The sequence below is a fragment of the Triturus cristatus genome, chromosome 2_1, assembly GCF_964204655.1.
Source record: "Triturus cristatus chromosome 2_1, aTriCri1.1, whole genome shotgun sequence".
Lineage (NCBI taxonomy): Eukaryota > Metazoa > Chordata > Amphibia > Caudata > Salamandridae > Triturus > Triturus cristatus.
The window spans coordinates 468,813,069-468,829,312 of NC_140581.1; the positions used below are offsets into that span (position 1 = coordinate 468,813,069).

Here is a 16,244-nt window from a genome sequence, read left to right on the forward strand (position 1 = left end):
GGTATGGTCCTAGAAGAAAGTCCAAAAAATCCATATTTCCATTAATTATGGAAAAGCGTTCCTTTGCTAGACTAGAATGTTCAAGCCATCGTTGGCAGCTTACTTACACTAGATGTGGTAACTACTTCAGGTGTTTGTGTATTATAAGATGGGTCAGGACGATTAATGTTAGGCCCAGAAGTGTTGGAAAGAAAATGCTGCATGCAGGTGTCAGAATTATAGGGTCATAAGGCTAAACCTTTAATAGGAAATTGGGTTGAATTACAGGTTCCATTTTTAATTATATGGTTTATGTCTGATTGAGACATATTTATTTAGAATGGCCAAGTTCTCAGAAAGCATATCTGATTGATTGTGATCGTACGCATACGACAACCATTACGCTCGGTGGATTCTTTCATAGAATATCACGCCAATGCTTTGGAGGTTTTCCAGGTGCTGCTGACCTCCTACCTTCCACATTTATGGACCTCTGAACTATTTGTGAATACTGTTGTTTTTCTGGCATAGGAGCCTACGGGTCCAACTTTTGTTTACCCACTGGTTCTCTCAAAGTGGAAGTAAGGTGGCTCCTTCTGTCCTGATGAAGATCCTGTTACAAGGAATCATCGTTCCTCTCATTTCCATTGGGGTCGAAACATTGACTGTCCCTCATATCAACCTGTACTTCAAGTATATCCACATGTAGATGACAGCAATTAATTTACTGTATCTTTTCATTGTCTCGTGGTTTTCCTCAGTGAGATATACATGTTTAACTGACGGTCAGACAGGTTTTGTTTCCTATACTAAATGTAAATACTGTGATATCTCTTACCTTCATCTTTCAAATATCGCACAAGCAGCTTCTTGAGCACTTACTATCCTCGCCCTATCTTGGAGCACCTGTTTTGAATTGCAAAAATTGAATTTGATCTGCTGAACATGATATCAATTTGTCAATTTTATAATACCAATTTGGAGAAACTGTTTATTTTGGGTAATATGGTTTTTACAAATCCTTTCCTTCCGCTTGGACCATTACTACTGTACCTAAGATTTAGAAGGCAGCAACCATACATAAAATGGAACCTGATATTAGGGGCTTTATATCAGCAGGTTGAGCCCATTTGCACTAATTTGTGGTAACCACATTTATTTTTCCTCATCAGACTTTGACCTAGAGGAAGAAAGAAAAAAAAACAAAATGGGGAACAAAGATAAAAAGAGAAAGACTGAACAACGGTGACAATGAAAGAAAACAGGGATGAAAAAGAACCTGAAAGAGTGAGTTAAAGGGGCAGGGAGTGTCTGGTGGTGGATGAAAGGGGCATGAGGTGGAATCAAGGCTATACATCTTTGGTATTCAGCACCCCGACATTTAATAGCACCAACCATGGGCTTCTACCCAAAGTATTGGGCCTAGCACTTATTCTTTTACAAATTAAGCAATGGCTACTATAAAATGTGCACATCCGCAAAATGCTGTGGGCTGATCTAAAACTAGAAAGACAGCACATCAAGCCATAACTTGAAGAGGGCTCAATCAAACAAGTCATTGTCTAAATAAGGCGGCCAAAGCCCCTTTTGGTGCGTTGTGCATTATGTGGTGTGTTGTATATGTTGTTTGTTGTGCGGTGCTAACACAAGATCTTACTAGACTGCTCCGGCTGTCCATTGTCAGACTAAAAAATGGGTTCATGAAATACATGATAAATCAAAGTGTGGCTTAGAGCCCCCATGTAAAAACCATTTCACTTATGCAATGATGATAATGCTGTGAAATAAAGTCACTTTACAAACGTAAAATAAATAGGACTAGATCTAGAGTTTGGCAGACGGTACTCCATTGGTCAAGGTGGTAGAAAACATTACGTCCGCCACCCTGATGGACTGCCTTCCATCAAAATTAGAGATCACCGCTGACTAGCAGTGATATCTGGAGAGGAACAGCCATCATAGAGGTTCCTGTCCCGCTGCTTTTTACAAACATTTTGTTTTTTAATAACAAACTCCCAAAATGGCAATTTGTTACTGAAAAACAAAAAACTGATGACCCTCACATTCAGCGATCTTTTCCCTTGGTGTGGTGGTCATTATTTGTTTTTTTCCCTTCCCTGGCACCTTCTACAATAGATAAGGTGGGCAGTGTAATGCTCTTCCACCGATGGCCTCTACTCGGTCAGGCCCTAGATGGGAGCTTTCAGTTGAAGGAGCCAAGTGGGATTCCATGGACAGAAAGAAGATGGTCCTCCCAATCCTACATAGGACGGATGAACCGTCATTTTGGACGACAGCGTAGTCCGTTTTGTTTGCAACAGAGTGCCCAGTTTGCTAAACTCTAAGGGCCACATACATCAAGTAAAATACAGGTCGCAATCGGCCCAAGCAATTCGAAAAATAGGTCATCGCAAATTTTGCATTATGCATTCACAAATTACGTTTTCGCAATTTGGAATCGCAAATTACCATCAACTTCAAGTTGATGGTAATTTGCAATTCCTTTGAAAAATGCAAAAAAAAATGCATTTTTCAAAGTGCATTGTGGTGCACACACATGCCCTTGGGGCATGTGTTTGCACCGCATGTGCATACTTACGTTTTTTGGGCATGCATCAGGGTAGCCTTTTGGCCCCCTTGCACCCTTGAAATTGCATGCGCAATTTGCCAGTACATATTTGGTATTCGCAAATTGCGAATGCAATCCCATTCATTCCTATGGGCCTATAGCAATTTGCGATTCGCTATTAAGGAATATGTAGGTATCGCAATGTTTTGTGTGAAACCTACATGCATAGGTAATTGCGACTTCTTAACAGCGATTTCTTAATAATTGTTAATGACTCGCAATTCCTACCTTTGATGCATGTGCCCCAAAAGGTTTCCCTTGGTATTCTTTTAAATGGAGCACCCATCATGGTAATAAAATGCCCCTCACTCAGTGATGCTCTAGACAGGGCTTTTCTATGTGTTGTATGTGATGCAATAAAGCAATGCACAGTCGCTATTAGCAACTTGTAACATTTGAGATACGCTCACCAGCTCAATGGGTAAAAGTTAAAATCGAAAATCAGGTTAAGCTTTTAACAAAAAAAATTAACTCAACTCACCTCATTTGTAGCCTTTTGATTAGCACCCGCTTTAAGTAGCATAACCATAATATTCAGATCTGCATTCCAGGCAGCAAGATGAATTGTCATCAACCCATGCTTAAAAAAAATGGAACATGTTTTAAATAGTATAAAACCTCCATTGGTTTAATACAACCTATGAATGAATACGATCAGTCTAGCAAACATTTGAACGCTTCTACCCGCTAGGATAGTCACGAGGAGCTGTCATGGATCCACAGAACCTCAGAGGTTTCTGCCAGGTTCCATGTGTGTTAACAGTTTTCTAGACGGCCACACTTCTTGCAGGACACAGAGTGGTACATAACAAAGAAAAACACCAAAGCACACGCTTGTCTTTCTGCATCTGTATTTTCCACAATGTGCTCATGAGATGAGATTCGCACAGTAGGCCTCCACTCGACCAAGTACTTTCACTAGTGAGGCTCCTTCAAAGCTCCAGTGTGGACTGCTTGATGGATGGAAGGTCTTTCTAGGCCTGGGAGAATCACCAGTAGCTGTCACAGAGCTCGTGCAAAGTATACAGAGCGGGCACAGAGCTCAGCAATTGATTGCTGTGGCCCCGATTACCTGCAGCAGGCACTGGCTGACTGGGACTGTCAATCATGATATATGAAATGAAATTTTGTACTTGTATAGCGCACTGTTGCCCCAGCAACGGGGCGTCCTGGCGCTGTACTCATACCGCTGTGGAATGGAAGTTTGCTATTGCCCTAAGCCATAGCACCATGACAATGTTCTAGCAAAGAGATGAGTTAACATAGGAAGGGGCAGGCCCGTTTTGGTGTCAGCGCAGAAGGTAGAAAATTCAAGGTACACAGTTGCAATTTGTTTTCTGGATTTGAATGCCATCCAAAACGCACTCATTCAATAAACTTAACTTTCTTCACTTTGTTACCCAGTGCTCGATGCACACGTCAGTAGCGGCACTGTAAGTTTTGGAAATTACTCTCTTTTTCAAAGAAAAAGTTATAGAAAATTTCACAGAGCACTTGAATACTTTTAGACACATTTGCAAGTAGTAACTTCCTTGTTAGACCTGGCATAGCTAGAGCTTTTGTCATTGATTATCAATAAAAACACAGAAAGAGAGGCTTGGGTCAGGCACTTCAGTCATTACTTGAATAAAAGTATCATTATATTTTGTCTCAGTCCAGAGGACTATTTCACTCTTATCATCATGCCATTAGTAACGAGGCGTATTACCTCACCTCCTACCGAAAGCTGTCATTGCAATGCATGAGGTTCATTGTTCGGAGCAAGAGCAGGCAGGAATTATTTGTTTGAACACCAAAGCCACCTTGAAATGATTTTTCCTACACATTCCACACAACAAAAAAAACACTTACAAGTAGTATGCCCTACATAAGCCTGTAAACACACATTAATATTTGTTATGGATTATTTTTCCAGAAACTAATTGTTTTGTGCAAAACAAATACTATGTTACAATTAAAAATAAATACTATTTTTAAAAAATATGACTTAATATGGAATATGGTGTGCTTACACACATATCTAGCTCATTTGCTAAGTATTTGTTTTATTTTGTGGTTTGCGTTAGCTTTAGTACAAAAAGCTACTTTTATAAGGTGGCTTCTTTACATCTCTTTTCTGTGGCTAACTTGTTTTAAACACTTTGACCAGTGACTAAACAGCCATCCCCTCTAATATTTGAAATAGCCATAACATTAGAAATGTAGTGATTAAACCAGTCATAGTCCTGCATTCATCAATGTAATCAAAACAAAAGGATCTTCATTAGAACTTTATGGGTATGCCAAAACATGATAAACATTTGCGACCACCCCAACATTTTACTGAATGAAACATGGCCATTTCTTAGACTATGAAGCTAAGGAACCTTGATGTCCATAATGCTGTAAAGTCGCTGAGAAATCTCGTGAAACAGTCACTCTCACCCCTTATAGCAGTATCGCGAAAAGGTCAATATTTAAAGCCATATCTCTCCCATATCTGGCTGACATACACAAGACCCTCAAAGCCACCGCTTATGAAAATAATGTCTTTCCATCGTCCTTCATCTAATCTCGCTCGGAGGATGCTCTCTCACTCCTACTTACCATTGCCAATGCATCCCTCGCACAAGGCATCTTCCCAAAAGGACTGGCTAGAGCCTCCCACTCCTAAAGAAACCTGCACTTCAGCCTAATTAACTCACCAACTGCTGGCCCATCTCTCACCTAACATTAGTTGTCAAGATGACTGAAAAAGCAGTCTATGTTCAACTCCAAGATCACATCTATGCAAACCAACTTCTTCACAACTACCAGTCTGGCTTCAGATCATGCTGCAACAAGAAGACCACCACCTTACACACCGTATATAATGTCGTCTTGAACACAAATGAAGATGAGCCCTGCCTCCTGATATTTCTGGACTTTTCAGTTACCTTCGACACAGACAACCATCCGACCCTCATTTGCACCCTTGGGTCGCAAATGAAATTCACCAGCCGTGTCCTTCAATGGTTCTCCTCCTTCCTTTCCAAAGACACCAGTGTTTTCACATGGGCACTTCCATCTTACAAAAGATCCCTATCACATGTGGAATCCCTCAGAGTTCCACACTGTCTCCTCTCATCTTCAACCTTTGCATAGAGGTGCTTGGTGCTCTATCTACAGATACCAGCATTAGGATTCACCAATATGCCAATGATGCACAACTCTCCTTGAAATTCTACTCTACTTTAGACATCCAGTACCTCAAACAAAGCTTGCAGATCATCCAAACCTGAATGTCCAGCACCTATCTGAAGCTCAACCAAGCCAATATGGAATTCCAATTATTTGCCAGGAACAACAAACAAGAAACAGTACAAACCAAGCTCCATTTCATGATCCTTTATGTTTCCGAACCCCAAATTTCACAGAATGCCGAATCACCTGGAATCACCATGAACACCAACCTCTCACTCGAGGAACGCATTGCTAAAAAATACAAAGTAGGCGTATTATCAACTCTTACTTATGAAGTAGGTCAAACCGTTTCTACCAGAAAGCAGCTTCAGAGCTGCTGTTCAAGCCCTTGCACTTTCACATCTGGATGGTGGTTATTAATCTACTCCATGGACCAACAGACTCCAAACAAGCACCCTTTCAGGGCATCCTACCCGCCGCAGCACATCTCAGCCAGGGCCTGAAGAAATATGACCACATCACCCCCACCCTGGTGGAACTCCATAGGCTCCCCTTGTCAGCCTGCACCATCTTCAAAACTAGCAGCATCATTTGCAAAGCCATCACAACCAACACCCCTGCTTATCTTGCAGAAAAGCTCACCAACTCTGGTGGGTGTACTCTGGTGGGTCTCAGCACACACGCAGTCAGCACACCTAAGTGTTAAAAAAGGAGAAAACAATACAGCAAACCTTCTCCATCTATGCACCAAGGATCTGCAACAACATGCTCATATCCACCAGGACCGCCCAACGCTGCTCAAGTAAGATTCACCTCTTTAAAGAACACTACATCACAGTGCATTAACTGTCCACAATTCAGCTTTCTCTTCTATTATTCGCCAACTGCAAGTTTGTCTTTGCCCATATATACTGCATTCTGCTGCCTTTTGGTTAGGTTTGCACAAAACAAATACCATGTAGATACACTCATCGCTGGAGACCTTTGACCAGAGTTAGCAGATATTCTTATCTTGCTGATGTACAGCCCATCGTCTGAAAACATTGGTCATTGATGACCTCTAGCAATAACTGATGTATTTTTATTTATGTCTGATGTCAAAATGTTCAATCACTAATCTCCCTCTGCCGTTGACTAGGCGGTAAAACTATAATGGAAGGAGATCAGTACAATATAAGTGTGGATTGCTGGTATTAATTGAAGGTGGAAGGATTTGACTGGTCTGTAAGAAAAGAAACCTCATAATGTGGCAGTCTTTGCAAGTGGAGTGCAGAAAGCATGGGTGGCCACATAGAGTGAAAGGAGAGTGGAGACAGTGCCTATTATCTTGTCTGCAGTGTTGGAGAGACTTTAATGTGAAAGCAGGAATGCTCTATTGTGAACATGTGGATTCTTGACACACTATAAGCACGGTAGCCTCCTTCCGTGCTGTGGGAGAAGGGTAGACCTACCAAGCAACATGCTCAGCCTACCTAATCATCTCAATCGGGCAAAGCACATTCCCTGGTCTCTATCAGGTGCTCCCTGTAGATGGTCCGTGTGAAGAGTTTCTCTAGAAGATCACACACCTTCGACAAGGAGTCTCCTTATATTTTAATTAATCTTTTTCGGCATAATTTGCCCTTTAAATGTAGCCTTGCCTAACCCCTCTCAGAAAAAAGCAATATATTGCCTGATATGGCGGTAAAGACCATACCAGATAATACGAATCTTTATGTTTAAATGACACTTACAGAAACACTTACAAAGCCAATAGGTTTATCATCTGTATGGTTTGTATGCACACAGGCACACAACTTAGTGATATTCACTAGGTGCACACATCCCTAACATTCAAAAGGGGATACAGACATCCAGCTGTACAGACCAAGGAACATCCAGACATCTGAGAAAACAGACCACCAGTCATAAAAAACCCTCCCTAAGTAGTGATGGGGAAAGTCATGTTGATAGCAGGTTAGCATTGGAAGGTGCAGCAGAAAGGGCAACACTGGATAATGTGAGGTTCAGTGGTGTGCAGCAGAATGCAGTAGGATACCAGAAAGATTTTTAATAGGGTGAACAAGAAGATGATGGCCATGAAGTGGCTTTTGGTCAGCAGCATTTTATATACTGTGATTTTGGAGTCTAATAAAGGAGGCTTTAAAATGGTGAAGATCTGGCATGGAATAGTCCTTAAAATATAAGTAATGTAATAAAAAGTAACACCAATAAGAGGATATACCGCTACAGATGTAAAAAAACTCCAAAATGGCAATATGAAATCTCGGTAGAAGGTGTGACCGAGATTAGCCCTCTATAATGGAGGAAATTCGTATTTTCCATTTAGTGTATTCAAAACTATGGCCAAAGCTCAGGCTATATTTCTAACCTGACACAGAATGGCTTGGACACTAGCAAAATTATAAAATCTACCATTTTATGTTCATGTTTATTTTTGGATTTGAGTTCTTTCTTCATGCTGATAATACTCAAATTATTTGGTTATTTCCTAATTTTTCATTCCTGTCTCAGGCACAGACACTAAACTATCTCACTGTTATCTGCCACTGGATGACTTTACACTCCCTTATATTAAACGTCTCTAAAACTGAGGTCCTGTTTTTTCTCTCCTTATCTGCCCACATCTTTCTAACTCTACTCAATTTCCTCCTGATAACTCGAAATTTACTTTTCTCCACCAGAAAATGTAGGTTTCTTTTCAGCCCATCTGTGTTGATAGAAATCTTTAGAGCCAACAGTCACCTACTTATAAAATATTAAATATAAAGAATGTCAGCCAACATATCCCCTTTAACAGTGGAAAAACTCTCATCTGTTCACTGGCCCTCAAGAGACTGGACTACCAAACTACGTTATCCATTTATCTACTCCAACGGACATGTGCCCCATTGACAAAGTCTTAACATTATCTTCAAAAACTCTTATTCCACCTATTCATATGGCCCCTTAAACTGGCTAACTCGGCTAAAAATTGAGCCATTTATAAGTTACTTATGCTTGTTTACAAAGCATGCCATGCCCAATCCCTTGATATAATATCTCATTACACTCCCAATCCAGAACCTAAGATCGCTTAGCTTTATTTTTTATAGATGAACCCATGACATTTTGTGTGGTCTCATGTTCTGGTCTTTTTACCTTCCATATCCTTTTCACTTCTAACCAGTAGGCATCCAGGCAGCCCCTCTCTGATACTTCAAGAAAAAACTGAAATGCCGTCTCTTACAACTTGAAGAGTGTGCACTGCCTTATTCACTCCCCACCACTGTGCCCTAAAAGTAACAGATGCATTTGTAGAACTGGTGTCTGTCTGTCTTTATCTATGACATCAGGCAATTTGGCATACTCACCCTACTCTCCAATGTTCTCTCCGGCTTTTGCAAATGATTAATATTGTATAACATTGATTGCAATGTTATGGTTGCTTCTAAACAAATAAATAAAATAAATAAGTTGGCATTGTCAATATGAAATTGAGGATCCACCTTCCATGCAGTTCATTTGTCATAATTGAGAACTATGCTCTTGATGCCTCTTCTGGTGATGTATAATTTGGTTAAACGAGCATTTGCAATGCAATAGGTCTCGCATTTGCAAGAGTTTAAGCTATCAGTATTGTAATTGACAATGCATTTTATTTATGTTTTGAAACCCGCAACATTAAATAAAAGGCATTGTCATTTACAATGCTAATAGCTTAAACTTGCCTGAATGCGAGACCTATTACATTGCAGATGCTTGTTTATCTGTGCCACCTCAAGGAGCATTCACCAGCTGTGGCAAGGGGGCCCACGGAGATGCCAAGACAAATCAGGCTGGGGCAATGACCCAATCTAGCCCCACTCTAGAGATGCCAGGGTCTTGATGCTTTTGGGCACTCTGCGAATTGAACACATGAAATGTGAAACTCCGCTCCCAAGAGTAGGCAGCTAATTAACAAGCCTCTTAATTAATATTTGAAGTGCATGCCTCAAAGCTGCTACCATGGGTACTCCATGATCTGGCATCTTTGTGGCTCAAGAGATGTGCTTGTGAGGTTTAAACTAACCAAATACACAAAGGCCTCTTATTTATGCAATGCTATTGAGTTGTCATGATGCCATCTGAGGCTCTCTCTCTGATTCGGGTCCCATGGCATGTAATGTCATTTCCTCTGATGAATTCATTGGTCTAAAGGGTTTGTGATGTAATTTCTATTGATGACAAACTTATGCTCCATTAGTGGTTTTAAAACTTGAATAATCCGGCCTCTTTTTGGTCTCAGAATTTTGCCTTCTCCCAACCACCTGTTGTTTTAGGTCTCGCCTAGCGTTGCTGCGCACATGCGCAGTCCGCTCGGTGAGTTTTATTGTCAAGGAGGACTTTGAGAGAAGGGCTTGAAGCCCCGCCTCTTATTTCCATTGGCTTGCATCACCGTTTATGGTAAACGGTGGGCTGCCATTGGAAATAAGCTTTCTTTGTTGCCTCCTTTTCACTTTTTTGTCCGGCCCACCCGGACTGGCTCGTCGGCTTTCCTTCTGTCATGAAGGTATTTCTTATCTTTGTGGGAACCATATGTTTTTACTCAGCCCCGTAAACAAGGGGCTGAGTGAAAACAGATGGCGAGCACTTGTTTTTAATGCAGATTTCTATAGCGCGAACTCTACCTGGAGGTATTGGAGCGGTTTACATTAGCTTCGATTACGTTACACAAGGGCACATTCAGGCACGGGAAGATTATGTGATCGGCAGGCAGGGCTGCTCGGGAGGAGTGCTTGAGGCAGGTGGGCACAGTGTTTTTTTTTTAATGCAGATTTCTATAGCGTGAACTCTACCTGAAGGTATTGGAGCGCTTTACATGAGCTCCGGTTACGTTACACAAGGGCACATTCAGGCACGGGGAGATTATGTGATTGGCAGGCAGGGCTGCTCGGGAGGAGCGCTTGAGGCAGGATGGCACGGTGTTTTTTTTTAATGCAGATTTCTATAGCGCGAACTCTACCGGAAGGTATTGGAGCGCTTTACATGAGCTCCAGTTACGTACAGGCTGTCATGGTGTTTTATTATTTTTTTTTTTTATTTTTTTTTTTTTAAAACCTTTATTCGTGCATATTAAAAGAACAAATACGGGCCTACAACCTTCAGGCCGGCCACGATACGGTTAAGCACTGATACAAACATTACGGCCCCTGTGCTTCAACGGTCAAGGTTAGCAACGATTTATGAAACATACACTGGAGAGATCCTTGACCCCAGGGAAAGGAGAAGTGAAGGTTAATTTTAAAGTTTTCAAAATAAGTTTATCAGGGAAATAGTCAGTGAAGAATAAGAACCAAGGAGATTCGAGTCCGCACGATATCTTCACCACACGGGAGAGCAGCAGCATCATTAAAACAGCAATGGAAGTAAAATCGCAGGCAGTGAGGCAATGCAGTTATATAACAGGATAGTCACATGAGCAATTACGCACCCCTCCAGTGCCGCCCCCACTCAGTCAACCCCCCACCCGGACCCAGAATCGAAACAAGTATAGCGCAGAAACATAAAGAGAAAAAAGGCCCATAGAACTAATTGGAAACAGTAAGTTACCCCCCCACCCTACACCAATGCGGAGGCTACGGCCTTCCCCCCCCCCAGCATAGTGCCTGTCGCCCAATAAACCCGAAATATAGACAAGAAAGAGAGTAAGAATAAAGTAAAGAAAGATAAGAAAACAGTACACCTATGTTAAAGGGGGTGAGAAAAGAACAGGACTATTCTAATCTAAACTCCCGAAAAGAAGAAAGTGGGGAGGAGCCTACGTATCATCAGAGCGCCCTAAACCATCGGCCATCTTTGGCTTCCACACACTGAGAACCCACTACCCCAAAAGCGGTCGTGTGAAAATGAATTGTCACAACAATTTAGATGAAGGAAGACAAATCGCGACGAATGCGCACAAAGTACACATACAGTTCCAGTCCCAGTCCAGCCCCTCCGTGAAACCATGGCGATATTAATCAGTCTAGCCCTGGCCCGATCGCGGGCTTGAGATTAAGCCAGCCCCTACATGAAGGCCCCGCATCCCGTGCAGACAAAGACAATATGGCCGTTTGGGAGAAGATGGTGAAGTAGAATCCTGTTTTATTATTTTTAATTCAGATTTCTATAGCGCAAACTCTAACTGAAGGTATTGGAGTGCTTTACATGAGCTCCGGTTACGTTACACAAGGGCACATTCAGGCACGGGGAGATTATATGATCGGCAGGCAGGGCTGCTCGGGAGGGGCGCTTGAGGCAGGCTGGCACGGTGTTTTGTTTTTATATATGGCGCTGCCCCTAACTCCTTTGGATACCTTATCTCCAGACCTTCTTCGTGACAGTGGAATCCCCTCTAATTCTCAGACATGAACAGCATGGGACTTGCCTCAATTTGGGACCTTTATGCCACAGCTTTAGATCATCAGTGCGCAACTTAGCCTCCACAAGTTGATGCGCTTAAACTTTTTTTATTCATTGCTTCACTATTTGACCTCATTGTTTGCGTCTCACGTTCCTGACTTATATTTGAAAATTAAGCTGTGTGTCCCGTATATCGTGTAGAATCTGCGTTCAGGACCTGGATACTGTAACCGTGACCAATAGGAACAAGCATTAAAAATGCAATAGGTCTCGCCTTTCATTAAGTTAAAGCCATTTGCTTTGCTATACAATACCATTAGCAAAGCAAATGGCTTTAACTTAATCAAAGGTGAGACCTATTGCATTTTCAATGCTTGTGTTTTTTAAGCATACAAGACTGGGGCTGTAGTTCAGTCAGTACTCAATTGGGAGACATATGTTTTCAATCTGTTGGTTGAGCTAGGACCCTGAGGGCAGAATGTCACCCATTCCCCTCCCTACATTGGCTACTCCCGATGGGAGATCACAAGGGACAGGAAATGACAGTGGCAGAGAGGAAATGGTAAGGGTGGTAGAGGGAAACGCACGCCCACACGCAAAGAGGGTGAGGGGATGTGCTGTAACTGTACATTTTTTAGAGGAATAAAAAAAAAATCAGTTCTTACCCTGCATGGCGTTCAGGCTGCACAGCACAAATGGGATTTGCTTTATAGAGGACAGATGCAGTCAGTTTTCACCATACACGCATGCAATCATGAAAACAAAGTTGTGATGCAAATGGGAACTCAAGCAGTTATTTATATTTGTTAGTGACTTGGCATGTAATTGCTCAGTTGAATTGAAATACATGTTTTGTTTTGTAAATGTGTTGACATGCATGTTTGCTAAGTGCATTCAAACATCTTTAATGACTCATGTGTGTTGGGAATCATCTAATTGGTGGTTTACTAAAATGCGCATAGCTGTATATTTATGATTTTGTGTACACTACGCGCGAGTGAGTACGAGAGAACTGGTATGACTTAGCATTGTACACAATGTGCATTATGAGTGTTTACTGTGCACGTTCTCGTTTGCTGTAATTTAAAAGGTGACTGTCCGAAGCGTCTTCAGTTTCATATTTACAGATCCGCATTATCGCTCATTCAGCAGCGTAACACAAAATGATGGGGCCCCACTGCGGTAAGTGACGAGGGCCCCCAGAGGTTCCATGATCTCACAGATATGCAATGGCGTAGCCTGAATGGGGGCCCTGTGGCAGCCCCCTCACTCTACCCATCCCCTCCTTCCCACTTTTCCCCCGCGTGCTGCAGGGACCGGCGTTACTCACCTGTTTCCATGTGTCCTAAGGTACAATCATGTAAGTAAGGGCCTAAGTGCACAAATGTGCATGTGTTTTGTGATGCACTAAAGTGCAGGTGTTTTTTCAATTACCTACTTTTGACCGGAGGCACACTGAATAGTCTGAGGTGAGCGCCACTAAACTGCATATACACTGAGGTGCACTAATGTGAAACAATTTCTAAAGTATGCTCAACCTTTCATCATCCTGCCCGTGTGCTGATTACACTTAACTGTTTGTGTACCAAAGCATAATGAGTAGCCTGTTTGTGTGTATGCCGAATGTCACTAAAATGCATGTGTACTAATCACTGTACTGAGCTTCATGTGTGATGCTGAACATCAAGTGGCATGTTTGCATTTTAACCTCAATGGCATGTGTGCCGACTGTGAAGCACAATGAAGAGTGTACGTGACAGGGCGGCGAGAGAAGAGGTTTGCCTAGAATCACACACTGTCTCTGGTCAAGAGCCGTGCTGTCAGTAAGGGAAACTCCATAAAGAAAATAGTGCTCACAGTCTAAATAACACGTACCGTGCAACAACCGAAGTAAAGGGGCAAGTAGCCATGGGAGGTTACAAATGAAGAAAAGGCGGGATTAACAAGCCTATTAAGGAATCAGAAGCCAGTATTTACGAAGGACAAAGACACAAGGAAATGAAAAATATGGGCGGGGCTTCACCTCCGTACTCTACCTACAACAGATCGCCAGAGCAGCACTTGCAAGCTGGCTCAGGGTCGACCAAAAAATCTCAGGGCATCTTTTCACTTACGTTTTGGGTTACATGATGCGGTTTATCTTTACCTCATTACCTTTTGTCGTATACATCCTCTACAGATGGGAAATAGGAGACCTGGGACACAGGAGTATGAAAGATGACCTTGTGATGGTTCTATTATTATTCCTATTTCAGAGGGTCTCTCCTATATCCAGCACCGTCCCACCTCACTGACATAATTTTAAAAATGGGGGTCTCTAGTTGGCAGAGGTAGGTCCCTTTGTCCAAATAGGGACCCTTGCTTCTCGTCAGGGTCAAGGGGTTTTACACATCTAAAATAACCCCTGCTCACCCCCTTGGTAGCTTGTCACGAGCAGACAGGTTTATCTCAGAGGCAGTGTGTAAAGCATTTGTGACCACATACAGTAACACAGTGAAAACACTACAAATGGACACCACACCAGTTTAAGAAAAATAAGTAATCTTTATCTAAACCAAAACAAAACCAAGCGATAAAAATACACAATGCCAAATAAGGCTTTCAAATGGTAGAAATAGTTCAGTTCAATGCAAGTTGTAAATGCGACACTTTTCTCAAAAGTACCTTAGATGTGTCACGCAAAGCAAACAAAATGGCCGCAAACAAAATGCGTCTGTTCCTTACACTCAGGGGAGGTGATGCGTCTGTTCCTTACTGCAGCGCAGGGAAGGTGATGCGTCGATTCCTTACTGCAAGGGGAGTTGATGTGTTTATTTCTTACTGCGGCCCCTCAACGATGCAACAGTCTTAGCGCAGCGATGCTTCGATCCGGTACGATGCGTCGTTTCATGCAGCCGCAAAGCAGGCTTGCATCAGAAACGGTGCGGCAATTTTGGACTTTGGAGATCGTTACACCCGAAGCGTCGTGCGGCGATTTCTCGAGCCGCGGCGGGCGCTGAGATGGTTTCTTCCGCGATACGTCGGTAAACAAGTGCGGATGCAACACACTTCTTCGGTGTTGCGTCGATTTCCCAGCTCCCAGCGACAAACAGTCTCCAGAGGTCCTAAACAGCAGCAGGCACCTCTTTGCAGGTTGGAATTCCCCAGCAAGGAAATTCAGGGGAGCTGGTAGTGAAGTCTTTGTGTCCCTGAGACTTCAGAACAGGAGACAAGCTCAGTTTCAAGCCCTTGGACATCTTCCTCAAGATGACAAAGCAAACAGAAGAGTCCTTTTCTCCTTTCCTTGGCAGCAAACAGCCACTGCAGGCCAACCCCAGACAGCAAACAGCACAGGGGCAGTATTCCTGCTCAGCACTTCTCCTTGGCAAAGGTTTCCTCTTGATTTCCCAGAAGTGATCTTTTTACATCCCAAAATCCTTTGTTCTCTGAATGCAGAGTGTCCATACCCAGCCAAAACCAGTTCTGTGGGGCACTTTGCAAGTGTACAACAACCTCCATTGTCAGTGTGAGCCCTGGCTCCAGACACACCACAGGGAAGCGGAGCCGTTATTGTGGAAGGCAGGCACAGTCCCATTCAGGTGAAGGTGCTACTCCTCCCACCACTCCAAATGCAGATCATGCCTATTCAGCCCAGCACTGATTCATCAGATTTCTGGAGCCGCTGCCCTTCTCCAGCCCCTGTCATCCAAAAGCCAGACATGCAATACACAAACCTAGCAGAGGAACAATGGATGTTTAGGCAAGAAAATACCTACTTTCTAAAAGTGGTATTTTCAAACACAGAATGTAAAAATCACCCTCACTAAAAGATGCATCTTAACATTCTGAGTTCAGGCATACTAAAGTTTATTTTCCTATCTTGTTCCTAGGGTCAGTTATGTTTATAAGATGTTATAAACAAACTCCCCATGGGAACAGATAGCCATGCAATAGTGAAAAACGGCAGAAGGAAGGTAAAACGTTCTGGGATGACCCTGCAAAAAGGGCCAAGTCCAACAATGACCTTGTGGTGGCTTTATTATTCCTATTTCAGAGGGTCTCTCCTATATCCAGCACCCTCCCACCTCACTGACATAGCAAGAAATTTGGGACCCCATCCCATAAAGAAATT

At 42.6% G+C, this 16,244-nt stretch overlaps 1 protein-coding gene across 1 annotated transcript in view; it reads right to left on the reverse strand.

Moving 5' to 3' along the window:
• Positions 1–16,244, reverse strand: part of ANKDD1B (ankyrin repeat and death domain containing 1B) — a 718,121-nt gene that overhangs the window by 548,187 nt on the left and 153,690 nt on the right. The window contains exon 4 of the mRNA XM_085632291.1: positions 3,090–3,188. Coding sequence (XP_085488417.1) covers positions 3,090–3,188 — 99 coding nt within the window. The remainder of the gene's footprint in view (positions 1–3,089; positions 3,189–16,244) is intronic.